The 19,389-nt window shown below is 39.7% G+C and overlaps 1 protein-coding gene across 1 annotated transcript in view; it reads left to right on the forward strand.

The window, feature by feature from the left end:
• Positions 1-19,389, forward strand: part of LOC121925124 (unconventional myosin-VIIa) — a 114,698-nt gene that overhangs the window by 14,634 nt on the left and 80,675 nt on the right. The window contains exons 4-11 of the mRNA XM_042456920.1: positions 10,061-10,245; positions 11,651-11,772; positions 12,740-12,882; positions 14,288-14,401; positions 14,495-14,648; positions 15,679-15,755; positions 16,667-16,786; positions 18,105-18,247. Of these exons, the coding sequence (XP_042312854.1) occupies positions 10,061-10,245; positions 11,651-11,772; positions 12,740-12,882; positions 14,288-14,401; positions 14,495-14,648; positions 15,679-15,755; positions 16,667-16,786; positions 18,105-18,247 (1,058 nt within the window). The remainder of the gene's footprint in view (positions 1-10,060; positions 10,246-11,650; positions 11,773-12,739; positions 12,883-14,287; positions 14,402-14,494; positions 14,649-15,678; positions 15,756-16,666; positions 16,787-18,104; positions 18,248-19,389) is intronic.

Consider the following 19,389-nt stretch of genomic DNA (forward strand, 5'->3'; position numbering starts at 1 on the left):
TATTATTATTATTATTATTATTATTATTATTATTATTATTATTATTATTATTATTATTATTATTATTATTATTATTATTATTATCCTTTATTTATAAAGCGCTGTAAATTTACACAACGCTGTACATACAATCTTTTTAATTAGACGGTTCCCTGCCCTCAGGCTTACAATCTAAAAAGACATGACAGAAAAGGAGAAGCGAGTGGTGGAGGGGAAGGGGATGAGGACCAGCAGTTCTTCTCTACCTCCAAGGCCTGGATCAGGGGAGATGGACTGGAGGGAGGGGTTGGCTTCATAATGGATGGTTAATCTTCTACCAGGGAGGCCTGTTGGAGTTAGCCTGCCTCTCTAGTAGGATAATACATATAAAGTACATAGCAATACAGGAAATGGTTCGATAAAACAGGCACCAAAAGAACATCGAATAGCAAGCGACAATTATGCAGTGCCTGGGAAAGCTTCTCTGAACAAGATGGTCTTCAACTCTGTTTTGAAGCTACCCTTTCCCTCTGGATTATATATATTCCTCATGTCAAAGATTGGGAATCAAAATGATCTTATTGCACAGTTCTGTGCAGGTCTACCTGATCTGAGTAGGTCCATTGATTTTTAGTAAAATTCAAAGATATAGCCATGTTAGTATGTAGAATCAGTAAGTAGAGAGATCTTATAGCACCTTTGAGACTAACTGAAAGAAGGAAGGTGGCAGCATGAGCATTTATAGACATAAACCATTGGTGTCACAAAAACTGGTGGCAGAACATTTCAATGTCTCTGGGCATTGCATCTCAGACCTCAGAACAGCAGTTCTTGAACAAAAGAACTACAAAGGTAGATTAGAAAGAGAAACAGCAGAATTGGAGTTCATTCAGAGACTACAGTCCCTCAGCACTGGCTTGAACAAAGATAACTACTTCCTATCACAATACCCACATTTTAACACTATCTGACCCCACCTTCATGGGGGCATCCTACACTCATCTATTCTCTTCACCCACAGGCTAGTTTCCAATGGCAGGTTGGACTTGCCACTTCATTTCCACACACTTAAAAGAAAATCCCAGATCAGTCAACTTTGAATCATACAATCATAGTGCTGGAAGAGACCACAAGGGCCATCCAGTCCAATCCCCACCATGCAGGAACTCCCAATCAAAGCATCCCTGAAAGATGGCCATCCAGCCTCTGTTTAAAATCCTCCAAAGAAGGAGACTCCACACTCTCCGAGGGAATGTGTTCTATTGTCAAAAAGCTCTTACTGTCAAGAAGTTCCTTCTAATGTTTAGGTGGAATCTCTTTTCCTGTAGCTTGAATCCATTGCCCCATGTCCTATTCTATGGAGCAGCAGAAAACAAGCTTGCTCCATCCTGAATATGACATCCCTTCAAATATTTAAACAGGGCTATCATGTCACCTCTTAACCACCTCATCTCCAGGCTAAATGTACACAGCTCCCTAAATCGTTCCTGATAAGGCATGGTTCCCAGTGCCTCCACCATTTTAGTTGGCCTTCTTTGGACATGCTCCACTTTGTCAACATCTTTTTTTGAATTGTGGTGCCCAAAACTGGACACAATATTCCAGGTCAGGCTGACCAGAGCAGAATGGAATGGCACTATTACTTCCCTTGATCTAGACACTATTACACAAAGGTTAGTTCCCAATGCCTTTGTTCACAAATGACCATATTTAAAACCGGGCTTGCCACTTCATTTCCATACACAAAGTGTGTGGAAATTGAAGTTGAATTCACATTTTGTGGGAAAATGTCAACAGATTGTCTTAAAGAAAAAAGAAACCTGGCCCACTTTGTAGTTGTTGTCCAATGTTTTGGATATAGCAGACAGCAATTCAGCTGATGAACCTTCTCCATCACTACATCTCATTTCCATGCAAGAAAGCTATGTTTGTTTTTAAAGGTAGTAATGCAACACATTGCTGTTCTTAGCTGCCATCGAGTCAGCTTCAACTTATGGCAACCTTGCAAGACTCTTTGTCATCAAGAGCTCTCCTGTGGCTTCCTTGGTTGGCTTCCTTGGTTGAGTCAATCCAACTGTAATGCAGTCTCCCTCTTTCCCTACTGCATCCCACTTTACCAAGCACTGTCATCTTTATTAATGAGTCATGTTGTGTCATGATACAGTGGGCCCTAGGTGTCTGCTGGGTTTTGTTTCCAGGATCCCTGTGGATACCCAAACCCATGGATGCTCATGTCCTGTTAAATAGTAAAATGGTGTCCCTTATACAAAATGGCAAAATCAAGGTTTGCTATTTGGAATTTATATTTTTTGGAATATTTTCAAACTGTAGATGCTTGAATTCATGGATAATGAATCTGTGAATATGGGGGGGGGGTGTGACTGTATGGCCAAAGTATAATAGCTTTGATCTAGTCATTTTAGCTTCTAGGAAGAGCTGAGGCTTGATTGGCTCTAGGAGACATTTAGTGATCATTTTTGCAGTCCATGTTATTGACTGAACCGTCTTCCAGCTTTTGTTGTTGTTGTTAACTGCCTTTGAGTTGATCCTGACTCATGGTGACTCTGTGGAGGAGACATGTTCTAGACTCTCTATCCTCCACTGCTCTGCTTAGATCCTGCAAATTCATACCTATGATGACCTCCTTGATTGAGTCTATCCATCTAGCACAAGGTCTCCCTCTCTTTCCACTCCCTCCACCTTTCCTATCATTATTCTATTTTCTAATGGGTCTTGCCTTCTCATGACATGTCCACAGTACGACAGCCTCAGTTTGATCATCTTGGCTTCCAGGGAGATTTCAGCCTTGATCTTCTCTAGAACCCACTTCTTTGTCTTTTGGGCTGACCATGGTATCCTTAGCACTCTTCTCCAGCACCACATCTCCAATGAATTGATTTCCTTCTTATCCACTTTCTTCACTGTCCAGCTCTCACATTCAGACATGGTGATGGGGAATACGATGGCTTGTACACAATTTTGACTTTAGTTCTCAATTGTATATCTTTACTCTTTGGGAGCTTTCCAGTTCTTTCATTTCAAATGTGTTCCTCTTCTTGTGAGCTTTCTTCACTATCCTGCTTTCACACCCACACATACAAATTGGAAATACTATAGTATGGATGATCCTGACTTTGGCATTCAGTCATATATCTTTGCACTTGAGAAACTTAGCTAGTTTCTTCCTAGCCTTCACAGCCTTCTTCTGATTTCTTGACTGCAATCTATTTTGATTTATGACAGAATCATGGTATACAAAATCGTTGACTATTTTGATATCTTCATTATCCACTTTAAAGTTATGTAAATTATCTGTGCCCATTGTGGAACACATTGCATGGGGAAAACATAGCTCCCTCATCATAATATGAATTTATTAAGTCCCGATGTTTAATCTTCTGATTCATGGTCATTTAAATTGCAGCGACTTGTCTATCCTTTACTGAAGAGGCCAAAAATTGAGATGTTTCTTTTTTTTCTCCCCCCTTTCAGTGTCTGAGAGCCATAAGCCACTTCATTCCCCTCCACCACTTCAATCTTCTTTTCTCAAGGATAAGCCTAAAGCCTTTTCTGAAAGGATTTCCCCTTTGGCTCTACAAGCAATCTTACTTTAACCCCCATCCCTTTTGAACTTTCATCCAACACAGCCGTGTGTTAATTAAAAGCCTACTTTTTCAGCCTTAAGGACTAGAAACTTGCTTTCAATTAAAAAAAACAACCAAATCTGGAGATTCTCTAGATCTTGAATCTGGTGCCAAGAGCCATTTTCAAACCAATTTATGGAAACTAATTTGTGGACATTCCAAACTAATTTATACTGTGTGCCTTTGGAGTAGACTCATGATCTGGACATTAACTTTCCACATCCTGGAGAGTTTTCATTCACAAAACTTTTGGAGTACAGTGTGTGTGTGTGTGTGTGTGTGTTGCTTTGTCTTGTCATTTTTTCCTTGGCATTCCCACAAGACCGCTTTCCCTAACCCCAAATGCTACCATATATCCTTCCCATGTTGATGTGGCGGTGGTGATGGTTTTAATTCCTCTGTTTATTTGTATCTTGCCTTCTTCCCTAGAAGTGAGAAATCAGATGCAGATTAAAAATACAGATAGGATCAAACACATAGAAATGTTATTGTTAACATGCAATTACATATCTGTAGAATGGAAAGCATTTAAAACTTGTTACAAAGGTGAGAAATAAAAATAGTTCAGCACATTGTGAAAAGTCTTTTCCTTGTCAAACAGTAACTTCCTAAAAGCCTGTTGAAATTAAAAAAAAAGTTTATGCTAAAAACCTCTTTCTCTCAGTTGGTCTCAAAGGTGCTATAGGATCTCTTTGTCTGCTTCCTCACCCCATGTCATATTTAAAATGTTGCACTTTGATATGGTGGTTGCAGGTGGAGGAATGATGACATTCTGTCTTTTTTTTTCTTTAGTAGCTACTTGCAAACAGGCTTCTGTCTTTTGTCATAGAGAGATGCTGGCTTTCACCACACGCATTAACTTTTAATTAAGCATGTGCAACACTGCCCTGGATATCTTTCTCTTAGCAGGAGTTTAACCCTGAAGCTGCAATGAATTTTTAATCAGATTAGCAATTCTAGGCTCTCGAATGGCTCTGACTGGTTTGTCTCATTGTCAGGACCCCTCCTGTGTCCTTTGGCAGAATCCCAAGTTATGGTTTATCATCAGTATCTCCTATACAAACCTGCCCAAAGCTTGAGATCTTCCGGGAAGGGCTTTCTCTCTGTCTCACCACCATCATGGTTGGGGAGGACATGGGAAAAAGTCTTTTCTATGGAGTTTATCAGACAAGGGAAATTGGAAGTATAATCCAATGGCAATCCAAACGCAATCATGGGGCTTAACGTTATTGCGTGATAGACTACCACACGCAATTTCAGGCAGTGGCAAGCTATTTTCGGGCAATGGGAAGTCAGTTCGAATGCAATTTGAATTCACGTAAATTCACTTAAATAGCGAATTCACATGAATGCGTTCTGGCCCCACTTTCTTTTCATTCGAAATTAAGAGAAATTCCTCACATGTGATAAACTCCAACGACTGCTCCCATACTGTGGAACTCCCTGCCACTGAATGCGAGGTTAGTCCCCTCCATGATCTCTTTTCACTGGCAGAGAAACACCTTTTATATAAAGAGGCCTTTGTTCTTAAACTGGGTGTGCCAGTTCTCTATTCTCTATTTAATAGTTTTAAACTTTTGTATCATATCTAGATTTAACTGTATTTTGTTTTAATCTTATATTGTAAGTTGCCTTGGGTTCCCTATTGGGAGAAGGGCAGGATATTTTGATCCCATATGTATATGACTCAAAAGCAAACCAAAACAGAATTTCTGAAGTCGAAGGCTTTCATGGCCGGCATCTTTTTCAGGCTATGTGGCCATGTTCCAGAAGGGTTTATTCCTGACGTTTCACCAGCATCTGATTCTCTGAAGATTCTCTGAAGATACCAGCCACAGATGCTGGTTAGGAACAAACTCTTCTAGCCACATAGCCCGAAAAACCCACAAAAAAACTAAAAACTGAATTTCTCACAAGTTCATTCTGGATCCCAAAAGGATGTCCTTAATCACACACACACACACACACACACACACTTGTTGTTGTGTGCCTAAAAGTCATTTCTGACTTATGGCAACCCTAAAGCATGGGATATTCTTGGCAGGATTTGCTCAGAGGAAGTTTACCATTGCCTTCCGCTGAGGCTCAGAGTGCATGACTTGCTCATGGTCATCCAGTGGGTTTCCATGGCTGAGCAGGGATTTGAACCCTGGTCTCCAGGGTGATAGTCCAACATTCAAACTACTATCCCACACTGGTTCTCCATATATGTTGTTGTTGATGTTGTTGTTGTGTGTCTTCAGGTTCCCACTTATGGCGACCCTAATGCAACTGTATCATGGAATTTTCTAGGGAGATTTTGTTCAGAGAAGATTTCCATTGCCTTCCCATGAGGCTGAGAGAATGTGACTTGCCCAAGGTCACACAATGGGGTGTGTGTGTGTGTGTGTGTGTGTGTGTGTGTGTGTGTGTGTAGAGATTGAGGTTTATTCTCTGTTTGGCCATGGAAACTCACTGGGTAATCTTGGGCAAGTCACACCCTCTCAGCCCCAGAAAAAACAAGAAATATATATATATATTTGTGTTACACACACACACATACACACACACACAATTGCTTATACACTGGTAGGTTCTGTTTGTTAATATATATATATTGTTGTTTTCTTACTCACCTGCCTTGCTCTTTTGCTTAAAATAAAAGTAAACTACAAACCAGGTGGTCATTTAGAACACTTCAATCTTAATAGGATGACGGCTGTTCTCTAGGTTGAAACTATGTGGGGTTAAACTCTATGGATCCAGAAATTTTCTCTTTTTGTCTAAAATGCTTGAACGCTGGGAACCTTTTAAAGAGTAGGGCTGGAGGGCTCAAGACACCCAGGCCCATCATTATGGATTTTGAATAATTGCATGTATATTTTTTACAAAATAGTAATAACACAGAATAGGGTGAATAATAATAATTCACTGTAGATCAGTTAACAATGTGACTACCATGAAAATGATGACAAAATAATAAATGGATTGTTGTAAAATGAATATATCAAGGAAAGAGAAAACGTGTAAAACCCTATAAAGCAAATGCAAAGATGGCATACTACTGATACCACTGATGGGTAGTCCCTCAAAGGAGGCTCAGCTACACAAGAGGCCGTAATGTTCTGAGTTAAAACATTTGGCCACTGGGCAGGATTGCATACCTGTGGTTCCTAAAACCTGTGCCTGTTCTTTTTCCTATATATTGCAGATGGCATCCTGTACGTCTGCATTCGATCATATAAATAAGATTGCAGGGCCTGTAGACAATGTTTTATTTAATTTAGTAGGTCCTGACAGTCATTGTGCATCTGAAAGTAACTGTCCTCTGAAGGTGCATACAGGTGAGACAGCATTTAGAATCGGAAGGGTACAATCCAGGATTGCTGACCAGTGTTTTCAGGACAGATTTTGCCAGCAATCCCTGTAGATTTAGCATCTGGCAGAAAGCTGTTATGAGAGGCTAACTGATGGCTTTAGCAAGCTGTTCAGAATTTACTAACAATTGATAGCTTTCCCTAATTGCCATATGGCAGTTAGAAGATGCAGAATATATATGCATGTGTTTTATACCTTCTCAGTAAGTTGTGGGAAAGCTGTTCAGCAGGGCCAGCCATTGTGATGGGCCTCCAGCTACTGATCCCGGAGGTGCAAGATGGATTAAGAAAAGGAAGAGGAACTAGAGATCACATTGCAAACATACAATGGATAATAGACCACGCCAGGGAATCCCAGAAGAAAATCTGCATGTGTTTTATTGACCACAGCAAAGCCTTTGACTGCATAGATCATGAAAAGCCAATAGGAGTGCCAGGACATCTGACAGTCTTGATGAATAAACTGTACTTAGCACAAGAGGCTTTTGTTAGAATTAGAATGATTCACAATTGACAAAGGAGCCAGGGAAGGCTGCAAACTATCACCCTGTTTATTTAGCCTGTATGCAGAAAACATTATATGCACAGCAGGCTTAGATTCAGAGGCAGGAGAAGTGAATATCAAGAGAAGGAACATTAACAATCTAAAATATACAGACGACACTACTAGCAGAAACCAACAAGGACCTGGAACAATTACTGAAGAATGTTAAAGAGGAAGGTGCCAAGGTAGACTTAATGCTGAACATTAAGAAAACAAAAATAATGGCCATAGAAGACCGACAGTAATTCATTCTAGATAACAAAAAAAATTGAAATAGTTAAAAGAGTTCCCATATCTTGAATCAAGTATTGCCACACAATAAAATCAAGGAAATTTTTATAGAAATGTAATGATAATATTGATAGAATGTACCAGTGAAAACATTATTCTGATTGGAGCCTGGAACTGAGAAATTAGTCTCCAGATGGAAAGGAAAGCAGAAAAGAAAATTCATTTGAAGGGAAGCTCCACAACTCTTTTTTTTAATCTAAAAGACTCTGCTTTTAGAAGATGATTGGAGATCCAAATATAGAATGGCTAGAGACTTCACATTTTATTCTGAGAGACACAAGTCATGGTCCAGAATAGATATGTTTCTGGCCTCTAAATCAATTAATACCAAAACAGTAGAAGTAGACATGCTGCCCAAAGTGTTATCTGATCCCAACCCAAATAGGTTAAAGATGAAAAATAAAAGAAGCAAGTTCAGTTGGCCTCTGGATGATTCTCTGTTAAGAGATGAAAAAGAAGTAAAAGAGGGAGAAAAGATATGCACCAATCAGAAGCAAATTGAAGAATATTTCTATAGCTTTTATACCACTTTATACAAGGATAAACAAGTGAAATTGGAGAAGATGGAAGAATTTCAAGATAAACAGGAGTGGCTGCTGTCTCCTCTACTTTTTAAACATGCTAGCCAATGGAATCAGGGAAGACAAAGTAATATTTGGTGTAAAAATAAAAGATATGATTCTATGATTTTAAGTATGTAGATGACATGGTAACAAATGACATATGTATATAAACCGGACAATCCCACCAAAATTATGTGTGGTGACGAAGGATGTTAGTGAAACAATATTTAGAGCATTTAATTACTCTAGGTCATGATGAGCATTTTTAAGGGCCAGGGGCCATGCTGGGTGAGGGATTCTGGGAGTGGAGGTCCATAAAAGTAACTTTTCCAAGTTATTGGTAGTTTATAAACTTATCCCCTGGCTGTCCCTTATAAGTATCTATCTTCCATGGAATTGCCTATTTGGGGTTTGCTCAGGAAAGTTGTATGTGAGAACTGTGGTGTGCAGCCATTTCCCTTCTAAGAGACCTGCATGTCCCTTTGTCTTGGAGAAAAGGTTTGAAAACTGTTGATAATAGAGAATATTTCCCCCTTTCTTCTGCCTTCCAATCAAAATTTTAGACTAACTGTGGTGGTGGAAGGGTAAGTATCACTTGCGAAAGTGCTTCTCAGTCATCCCATCTTCACAAAAATGCATTGCCGCTCACATTGTCATCTGCTTGGTCCTTGATGGATGCTGGACATCTTTTATTTGGCTGCCTTGGCTTCATGTACTCATTTGTTCAAAGTTCATTTTCCATCTGCTTGCTGTACTGCCTTGCTAAAAGCCCAGGCTTGAGAGAGCAAACAATGTCTGCACTCAGCCTAAACTACAGGATGAAGATGCCACTAAGGATATGATTGGTTTTTAAAAATGCTCACCTCTCCATGATATAAGCATCACCTGCTCATCAAATAGCTTAACAGTTATGCAGTTCAATGCTGCATGCATAAAAATATAGGCTATTGTATGGAGATCATGTTTTGTAGCTTGCTTGTTCCCTAAACCATAGGCTCTTCAGAGGGTCCTCCACTTGGAGGGGACCCCCACTTTGTGGGTGCACAGAAATCTGGTTGGACTGGAAGGTTACTTGTAAAGTTACTTTTTAGACTATAATTTCCATAATTTTCCAGCCAGGATGGCTGAGGATTATGAGAGCAATAGTTCCAAAAGTACCATTTCCATACCCTTGAAATCTGTAAGTATACTAATGAAACAGTGACTTCTTAAGTCTTGGAATGTGATAACCATGATATACTAACTGGCAATGAAGATTGATAGGTTCCTTGAATATCTTTTTTAAAATTTGTTTTGACAAGGAGAATCCAGGACCAAAAAGAATCTTTGTTTGTTGAGACTCATTCAGTGCAACATTCATACATGGTTTTTTGAGTAGGCAACCAGCATTTTCAATGCAAAAATATTATTTTCTGCACAGAAAGTGCATTTTCCTATTTCATTATTTCACATGAAGCTCATGTGGCCCTTGGGTAAGTTCTGATTTTTGAAACATTACTTCTGGGCCAATGAAAATGGCAGTGGTTCAACCTGCTGAGGATCAAGAGGACCCCAAAAATGGCTCTCCAGATCATGCCTACCACTGATGTAATGTAACCAGTAGTAGGGCTCTTGTTCTTATTAGCACAGCTGTTCTGTTCTTCTGTGTCTATGTTAGTGCATGGCTTCTCTCTCTTTCTCTAGACATACACAGGCTCGATACTGGTGGCTGTGAACCCTTATCAGCTACTCCCAGTCTACTCACCAGAACAGATACGCCTCTACACCAACAAAAAGATTGGGGAGATGCCACCCCACATCTTTGCCATTGCTGACAACTGCTACTTTAACATGCAGAGGAACAACAGAGATCAGTGTTGCATTATAAGGTGAGCAGATGAATTTCGCTGCTGGTTTGTGACCACCAGGTTAGGGTTGCAGGATTTGATTCAGGACAGGACTTGGATAACTTTAACATTTAACAGGACTTGGCACAGGATGAGGAATCATAAGGCTCCGTCAAGTGCAATGAAGATATCTGTCCTCCTGCATTTTCCAAACCCCAACTTTCAGTCACAGCCATTCCCACCAAACATGGCTGTGGCTTCACTGGTGGAGGCAGGAGAAAGGGATGCACAGGAGAACCAGCAATAAAAACTCAACCCAGCAATAAAAACACGCTCCTCCATTCCCTGTCTCACCTCCACCAGCAAGGCCATAGCCAAGTTGGGAAGGGACAACTGCAGCTGAAATTCAGGTTTTGGACAGATATCTTCATCCCACATGGCAGAGTTTTATGGTACTTTCTTGTGCTCCGAGATCTGTTAGAGAATAAAGTTAGAGGAGCTCTATTCTGTACCCAATTTGGCACTGAGGTTTTCAGCTCTTTGGTTTGAAGGGTACACTGAGCCTTTGCTATCCACTGGATACCAAAATCCATGGATGTTCCAAGTCCCATTATATAAAATGGCATAGTTAAATGGTGTCTCTTATATAAAATGCAAAATCAACGTTTGCTTTTTGGAATTTATTTGGAATATATATATATATATATATATATATATATATATATATATATAATTTTTATTTGATAGACAAATATAAAACATATACATAGCAATGTTTCATTACTTCATTAAAAAAGTAAAAAAAAGAAAAGTTAGGTTGTATTGTTCATTCACTTACATGTTATAGCATTATTTTTCCTTATATTAAACCTTAAGTATATTTTAATAGTTCTATATAACTGATTTACTTCCTTCTTGTCTTTGTTGACAGTTTCAGTATAAACTGACAGATTCTTCATTATTTCCTACCCTTATTACCACAGATAATTCTTGTATAGTCTACATATTTGTTCCCATTTTTATTAAAAGGAAGTCTCGCCGATCTCTACTGTTTTTAATAAATCAATTAAACCTATCCCAGTTCCTTCTTATCTTCATTGGGTTATTACAGTGTGCCCTTGGCTTATGCGGAGGATCCAATGTTTTCATGTTTTGTATGATGCAACAGAACTCAGGGAACAGTCCACTTATAGTATGCACATTTCAAACTGTAGTGTCTGGCTATCAGAGATGGAAATAGAGAACTTAGAAACATTGCAGCCAAATTCTTTTCAGTCCCAACTAAGGTAGATCCATGAACTGAATTTAAATTCACTTCCATCCTTACCTGCATATATGATTTTGAAGGAGCATTACCTTGTGGAAACAGGTGGGTTGAAGTTTTGCTGCCCTCCTTCTTGACGATATCAAAGAATTTGCTCACCTCCATTTCTTTTGGTCACGGCAGCGGTGAATCAGGTGCAGGGAAGACAGAAAGCACCAAGCTGATTCTACAGTTTCTGGCTGCAATCAGTGGGCAACACTCTTGGATTGAGCAGCAAGTCTTGGAAGCCAATCCCATTCTAGAAGGTGGGTATAGAGTTTGAAGAAACTCCTGGGGCCATAGAATCCTAGAATCCAAGTGCCACCTACTCCAATCTCATTCTGCAGGAGCATCATTAGGGAGATGTGGGGGGTGCAGACCGCACCAGGTGGTACCCTAAAAGGGGGTGACACCACTGCTCCTCAAACACCTACCTTTTGGCAGAAATGGGCTGTAGCATTCACCTGCATCCCTTTAAAATGCTTTAAGAGATGGTGGGAGTTGGGTGAAGCTCAGTTGGAGGAGAAAGGAGAGCTCCCACCATTTTTTAAAAAATTAAAATTTCAAATTTCAAAATTTTTAAATTTAATTTTTTTTGAAATATATTTTTAAAAAATATTCCTTTTCATTTTTCTTTAAAAAGAAACACATTTTAACCAAATCTTCACTATGTATATGCAAATACATTTAGATCATGCTTATGATATTGTAATTTGAAGATACAATTTTAATTTGGCTAGTTGTTTATGTGACAACTATTAGCATTACACTCAGTGATATATGGGAATTATGATTTACGAGTAACATTAGAGCAAAAAAGAATTGCTAAGGATTCTGTATGGTGTGAAATGGGAGGAGATTAATGGGAGGGGAGGGTGACACCATGGGATACCGCATCGGGTGACACCAACCCTAGGGACGCCACTGCCATTCTGCCATGCAGGAGGACACACTCCAAGCACTCCTGACAGATGGCCATCCAGCCTCTGTTTAAAAACCTCCAAAGGAGAAAACTCCACAACTCTCCAAGGCACCGTCTTCCACTGTCAAACAGCTCTTACTTGTCAGTCACCTTCCAAGCTAATCTATCTCACCAACATTTTTATTTTAAAAAATCCCTATGGTATTGCCAACTAAGATTTCTTCACTTTGGAGACCACTCTACTTTAAACTGTTTCTGAAAAGCTTTGAGAGAATGCTTGGTTAATATTGTATTCTTGTGTGGACTGGCAGCTTTTGGGAATGCGAAAACGATTCGCAATGACAACTCCAGCCGATTTGGTAAATACATTGACATCCATTTCAACAAAAGGGGTGCGATCGAGGGAGCCAAGATTGAGCAGTACCTGCTGGAGAAATCCCGCGTTTGCCGACAGGTGAGGATGTTCAGGTGGCACAAACCTGGGTGCTTGTTATTCTAAACGTGAGCTGGAATCTGCAGCATAGTGCTGAAATAAAGCCAAGAGGGTTAGCTGCATAATGCAGGGTAATGCATTACTGATCACAGTGTACATAGGATCTGTTTCATTTGTTCTGGATCTGCCCAGGATGTTCTGTGTTCAGGACCAAAGTGCAAAAGAGAGCCAGGATGTATCTATACTACACAGTTATAGCATTTCGACAATGCTCTCCTTAATAGTTTGTGGAGTGGATGAGAGTTCTTTAGCAAAGATTTCTGAGTCCCTCACCAAACCACAAACCCCAAGATTTTCTAGGGGGGAACTATGGCAGTTAAAGTCAGATCAGCCTCCTGTAACTATGCAGTATTTGATTCAATCAAATAGTTGTGAAACTGTCATAATAAGTCAAGAAAAATGTTTCCATGGAATCTCCTTGCTTGCTTAACATTACTGGTTTAAAGAAAAACCAGAGATGTCTAAGGAGATTATTGCATGCCTCTTTTCGCCCAGTCCGGGTACAGGCTAAGCATGGGCTTAAAAGGTAAAAACAGATCTTGTTGCATGCCTCTGGGCCCAACTCAGTCGCATTGCATACCCAATCTGGACTCCTGGTGTACTTTTCGAAGAACAATACTTCTGAAATGATACTTCTCAATGGTACTGCTCAAAGTGGGAGAGGGAGAGGGAAACTGGGATGTTTTAAAAGCAGCTGAAAAAGTGGGAAGACAAAGGATTAATCAAGACTGTCTCTGCCCAATCCCTGCCAGTTGAAGGATATGTTTTGGGCAAACCAAACTTAAATTATGAGCAGGTTCGGGTGGCTCAGCCCTTGCCAAAATCTGCAGCATTTTACTTTACCCACCATCTCTGCATGTCACTTTCAGGGTCGATGGTTGCCATGTAGATTGTTTTAGCCTAACCTACCTTGCAAAGTTGTTGTGAAGAAAATAAAATTAAATCTCTCTTATAGCATGACTGGTCAAATAATCTCACTCATGCATTCTGGTTTTGTTGTTCACACAATTTTATTTTTAATTTATGCACATTTCTGTAAGTTTTGTTGCATGTCAGCACTGCAAATAAAAATGAGGTTGATGATGCGGATTTATTTGAAACACAATCAAGTCATGCAGAATTTTATCCCAGTTTATCCTAGGTCAATTTGCACTGGTTATTCACAAAGATGACAATGTAAATCTTTTAGGAAAGCTCAGGAAAAAACTCCAAGATCAATTATCCTGGGTTAAGTGGGGGGTTTTGGCAACCCCGCTCCAACTTAATCACATGCATGTGAACAACAGATTGAACCCACATTCTACTGCGATAATTTTTACCATCAGAATAACCTCTACAAGAGATTAATCTGTCTCTCCTCCTCCAGGCTCAAGATGAGAGGAATTACCATGTGTTTTACTGCATGCTGAAAGGAATGACCCTGGAGCAGAAGAAGTTGTTGGGACTTAGGAAAGCAGCCGACTATAACTACCTCTCAATGGTGAGGGCAAAGCTGCACAGTTTTAAGCGAAGAAGAGTAAAATTTCCATGTTGTGTCCATTGCTAACTTTTGTATTCTGTGTGTTCTTACTAGGGTAACTGTATTACCTGTGATGGCAGAGATGACAGCAAAGAGTACTCCAACATCAGAGCAGCAATGAAAGTCCTCATGTTTACTGACACCGAAAACTGGGAGATCTCCAAGCTTCTGGCAGCCATTTTGCATATGGGGAACTTGCGGTATGAAGGTAGTACACAACAATCAAAGGCCAGCTTCTCTGGTGGTGATGAACTTGTTCTCATGGGAAAGGCAGTGAATAATGTTGTTCTGGCTGGTGGAAAGCCATACTTGTTGGGAGCAAACAAATAAGGAGGCATACTCTGAAATAGTAATGTAAAATAGGAGTGTATGGTGCATCTGCACTGCAGAAATAATGCAGTTTGACACTGCTTTAACTGCCATGGCTCCATCTGGTGGAATCCTGGGATTGGTAAATTTTGGGGGCACCAATGCCAGAGAAGGCAAAATAGCTCACAAAACTAGGATTCCATAGCATTCAGCCATGGGAATTAAAGTGGCATCAAGCTGCATCAATTTTGCTGTCTAGATACAGCCTATGAAATAGTAAAATATTTAGTTGTTTGAGGAGAGACAAATCAAGTATAACACAGACAGATTTTTTGTTGCTGTCCTAGTACACTGGAACAAGTTACAATAGAATAATCCATGTTTATGACCTTCTTTTATAAATAGTACTATGGCCTAAATCCAGTTGTTACCACATGCCAGCTAGAAAAGATCCTTTGAATTAATGCAACTTATCTAAGTGCTGACCTACCAAGTTTCAGTATTATGTTTGATCCACTCATTTTTAACAGTTTGCTTATTCTTTCTTTTGGTGTTCCTGGTCTTGTTCATAAAAAAGAAAATGTGGCACTATTGTAAGGGTTTGCCTTCATTAATGTGCTCCTTTGCCAACCTTTTGTCCATAAATTATTTGTCAGTGATAAATTACATACCTTCCAACATTTTGCAGATGAAAAATCGGATACATTCTGCCAAGCAATATCAGAGTGTCAAGATGACAAAAGTTATTAATGAAGAAGAATACAGAAGTTCGAAATGGTTGTAGCAGTTTGCTTTTGCCTGCGCCTACTGGGAAGGGCAACACTTAGCCCTCACCAGTGCTGAAATAACTGAGTGCAAACCACTGAAGTGGAGATGCATTCCTATACCAACCATTTCTGTAACTGACTTGTTTCTGTTATCCTCTGCAGCTCGAACCTATGACAACCTGGATGCCTGTGAGGTCGTTCATTCTGCATCTCTGATCACAGCTGCTTCATTGCTAGAGGTTAGGTGGCTTTCTCCATTCCTTGTCTTCTTTGGTGACTCTTGCATGGCCTCATCATGGAGAACTGAGAACTGCATCAAAATATTGCAGTATGAAGTTCATGGCTTGCTGGTTGGCTGGAACCCAGACATCTCCATTCCATTCCCAGTTGTTCCTGTAGACAAGTGAGACTTGCAACAAAATGTTGCAGAACAGGAATGCTCCAGCCACCAAGGTAGCCATGTCATCCTCCACATTGCTATAAATTTAAAGAGATGGAGAAAATACCTCCCTCATTCCAGTTTTCCATTTATTTTTCCACTGACATGCAACACTTCTTGGCTTATAAGCATGCTCAAGTCTTCACTTGGCTAATGTGTATATCATGGATGATTTAAAATAAATATTTACTTATTTAGAGTCATAGAATCATAGAGTTAGAAGAGAAACCATAGGACCATCTAGTCCAATCTTCTGGACTGGAATACAAAATCAAAGCCTCCCTAACAGATGGCCATCCAGCCTCTGTTTAAAAACCTCCAAAGTAGGAGATTCCACCATTCTCCAGGGTGGCATCTTCCACTGTCCAACAGTTCTTCCTAATGCTGAGGTGGAACCTCTTTCCCTGTAGCATGAATCCATTACTCTGTGTCCTAGTCTCTGGAGCTGTAGAAAACAAGCTTGTTCCATCCTCAGTATAACACTCCTTCAGATACTTACACATGGCTATCATGTCACCTCTTAATCTTCTTTTTCCCAGGCTAAACAAACTCAGCTCCCTAATCCAATCCTCATAGGGCTTGGTGGTTTCCAGACCTTTCACCATTTTGGTCACCCTCCTGGGGACATGCTCCAGCTTGTCGACATCCTTCTTGTATTGTGGTGCCTAGAACTGGACTCAGTATTATTTGCTGGCTTTCCATTGCATCTAGGTTGAACCTCAGGATTTGATGAACTGTCTCACCAGCAGAACTATTATCACAAGAGGGGAGACTGTCTCCACCCCACTCAGCATGGAGCAGGCACTGGATGTGAGGGATGCTTTTGTCAAGGTAAAGCTTATATCACTATCTTGTCTTTTCCTCTGTCTTTCCTTTTTCTCTTTCTTCTTTAACACCTCTTGTACTAGGTTCTGTTGGGCAAATTTAGTAGGTCCAGGGGCCAATTTTCAGTTCTTGGAACCCTCTGGTGACTTTGTGGACTGTTAGATTGCATAGAAATCCAAACAGGAAATGGCCAAAAGTCCACTCATGAGAAAAATATTATCACAATATTCTGCATCAGTCACAGCCCCCACCTCCAAGGCCATCTTAACAACCAACAACTAGATTGGGTAAAGATCTGTTCAGATATTGATCAGCGTGCAAAGAGGAGGGTGCATTATGGTCTCCAACTGAATAATTCTCCTTTGCCCAGTCCTGTCTCTTAAGGTGGACTCGGTGGTATTATGTAGTCTTAGAGTACAACTATGTAATCCTACTGAATACAGAACATCATACCCACAGGTTTTACATTTCTATTGCTATTCCCACACACAGCCTGCTTAAACAAGTCTGACCCAGGAGGATCTGAGGCAGTAGACTCAAGACTACAAAAGTTCATGCTACCAGCTTCTTTCTTTCATTTAGGACTTTATGACATGGGGTTAAAAAGCGGAATTTTAACAGGATAAAAGTATCTTTGGCAAGTACTTATATGATGGTGCGTCCATTCTGTTGCTGCCTTGCATTGCATTTGTTACTGCTGTGCACTTGTTTATTGAATGGGAAAGCCTGTCAAGAGGCTCTCAATCTCACTGCTATTCCATGACTGCCTTTGTGAGTAGGTCCCTTCCACTACAGATCCTCATCTCAGGAAGTCTCATGGTGTGAGGAGGCATGATTCTGCTCCTCTTTCCCCTTCAATACAAGTCAGAAATGTCTTGATGGCAAACAACAACAAAGAATAGTTTGTTCCTTTCTTCTTCTTTTTAAAAAAGAATGCATGGAAAAAGGAAAAGCAGCCTGAAATGACATTAAATATAACTGATTGAATTGACACTAGTTGCCTATTTGGACAAACCCTAAGTTACAATTGCTGGGCGATTTCATGCACATATGTTTGTGAGTATGTACCGTACATATATGTACCTGTCACATGTGGTGTTGCAAACTTCTACATAAGTGACATGGTTTGTGGATCGATCACAAGTCCTTATTGATCAGAATATAATTTTGTTAGGCAAACTCTGCAGATATTGCAGTCAACTGATGCAGTTATTAAAACAGGTGCTGCACTGGAAGGCAGAGGTCTCCAAAACAAGCTAAAGGAAATCACTATTTGGTTAATTCACATTTCTGAAATGTTTTTCCATCTCTTAAATGTTTTCAGGGAATCTATGGAAGACTTTTCGTGTGGATTGTGGAGAAGATTAATGCTGCCATTTACAGACCTCCTTCCCAGGAACACAAAAGTGTCAGGAGATCCATCGGACTCCTTGATATCTTTGGGTTTGAGAACTTCACTGTAAACAGGTACAGTAGATTATTGTTATAGGATATTTCTACAGCAGGTCATGCCCTGGGTGTTGGAAATCGGCTCTGGGTTTTAGTCTAGTCTTTACATTTGCTATCCATGGTTCTGAACCTTATCCATAAAATATATTGAACACCTTGTGAGGCTGATTTAAAGCCACCATTGAGCTCTTGTGTGATACAAGAGAGAGACAGGGAGCTGGGAGTGAATCCACACATGCCCCCCCCCCCCCCCCAATAAGTGGGATGGAGTGGCGAAAATTCATATTAAATGTTGCCACATTACACCTAGGAATGGATGAATCTCTCAGTTTTGCATTTTCCACATTCCATTTTTTCTAAAAAATATATATGTTATTTTCATTTAATTTATGAAGGAATTTAATACAGTCTAAAAAACTGAAAATAAACCAAATTATGCTAGGTCTCAAGAAGGAGACTGACCTTGCCCAAGTTTTTATTTTACTTTAGTTATATCCTGCCTTTCTCCCAACATGGGATCTGTCTTCCCTTCTTCCAGCAGATTGTATGATATATTGAAGACAGTTCACCTGGTAACGGTTATTTCAAGAAGAAGTCTGATCAGGCCAAAGCTATTCCAACAGGCTCCTTACACCATTTCTACCCAGCTTCTCACAAGCTTCTAACTGTATTTTTCTTCTTCCCTCCCCATCACTTATTTCTTAAATTTGCTTTATCAGCCTAAAAGCACAAACTGTCCTAAAACTCATCTTGTAAGTTTCTCTGGGCCCCTCTTTGGTGATTTTAGTGGAGGTTGCTTATATTCCTCTTTTCTGGGATATGTGTGTGTGTGTGTGTGTGTGTGTGTGTGTGTGTGCGCGCGCACACACAGATAAAAGTACGTGCAAAATAAAAGAAACAGAGAAGTATTGTTAAAATGTAATTAAATTGTCTATGAAATTTAAACCATTTATAAAATTCAATAGTAAATATAAAAGCTAACAGTCACTATCATGGCCCATTATATAATCGTGATAATGATAATGCCATTATTATTATTATTATTATTATTATTATTATTATTATTATTATTTATTGTACAAACATATGACATACAAACATATAAGTAACGCAAACCAAATACAGACATTATTTTAAAATTACAATTAACATAAATTGCA

The sequence above is a fragment of the Sceloporus undulatus genome, chromosome 3 (genome assembly GCF_019175285.1).
Source record: "Sceloporus undulatus isolate JIND9_A2432 ecotype Alabama chromosome 3, SceUnd_v1.1, whole genome shotgun sequence".
Taxonomy (NCBI): domain Eukaryota; kingdom Metazoa; phylum Chordata; class Lepidosauria; order Squamata; family Phrynosomatidae; genus Sceloporus; species Sceloporus undulatus.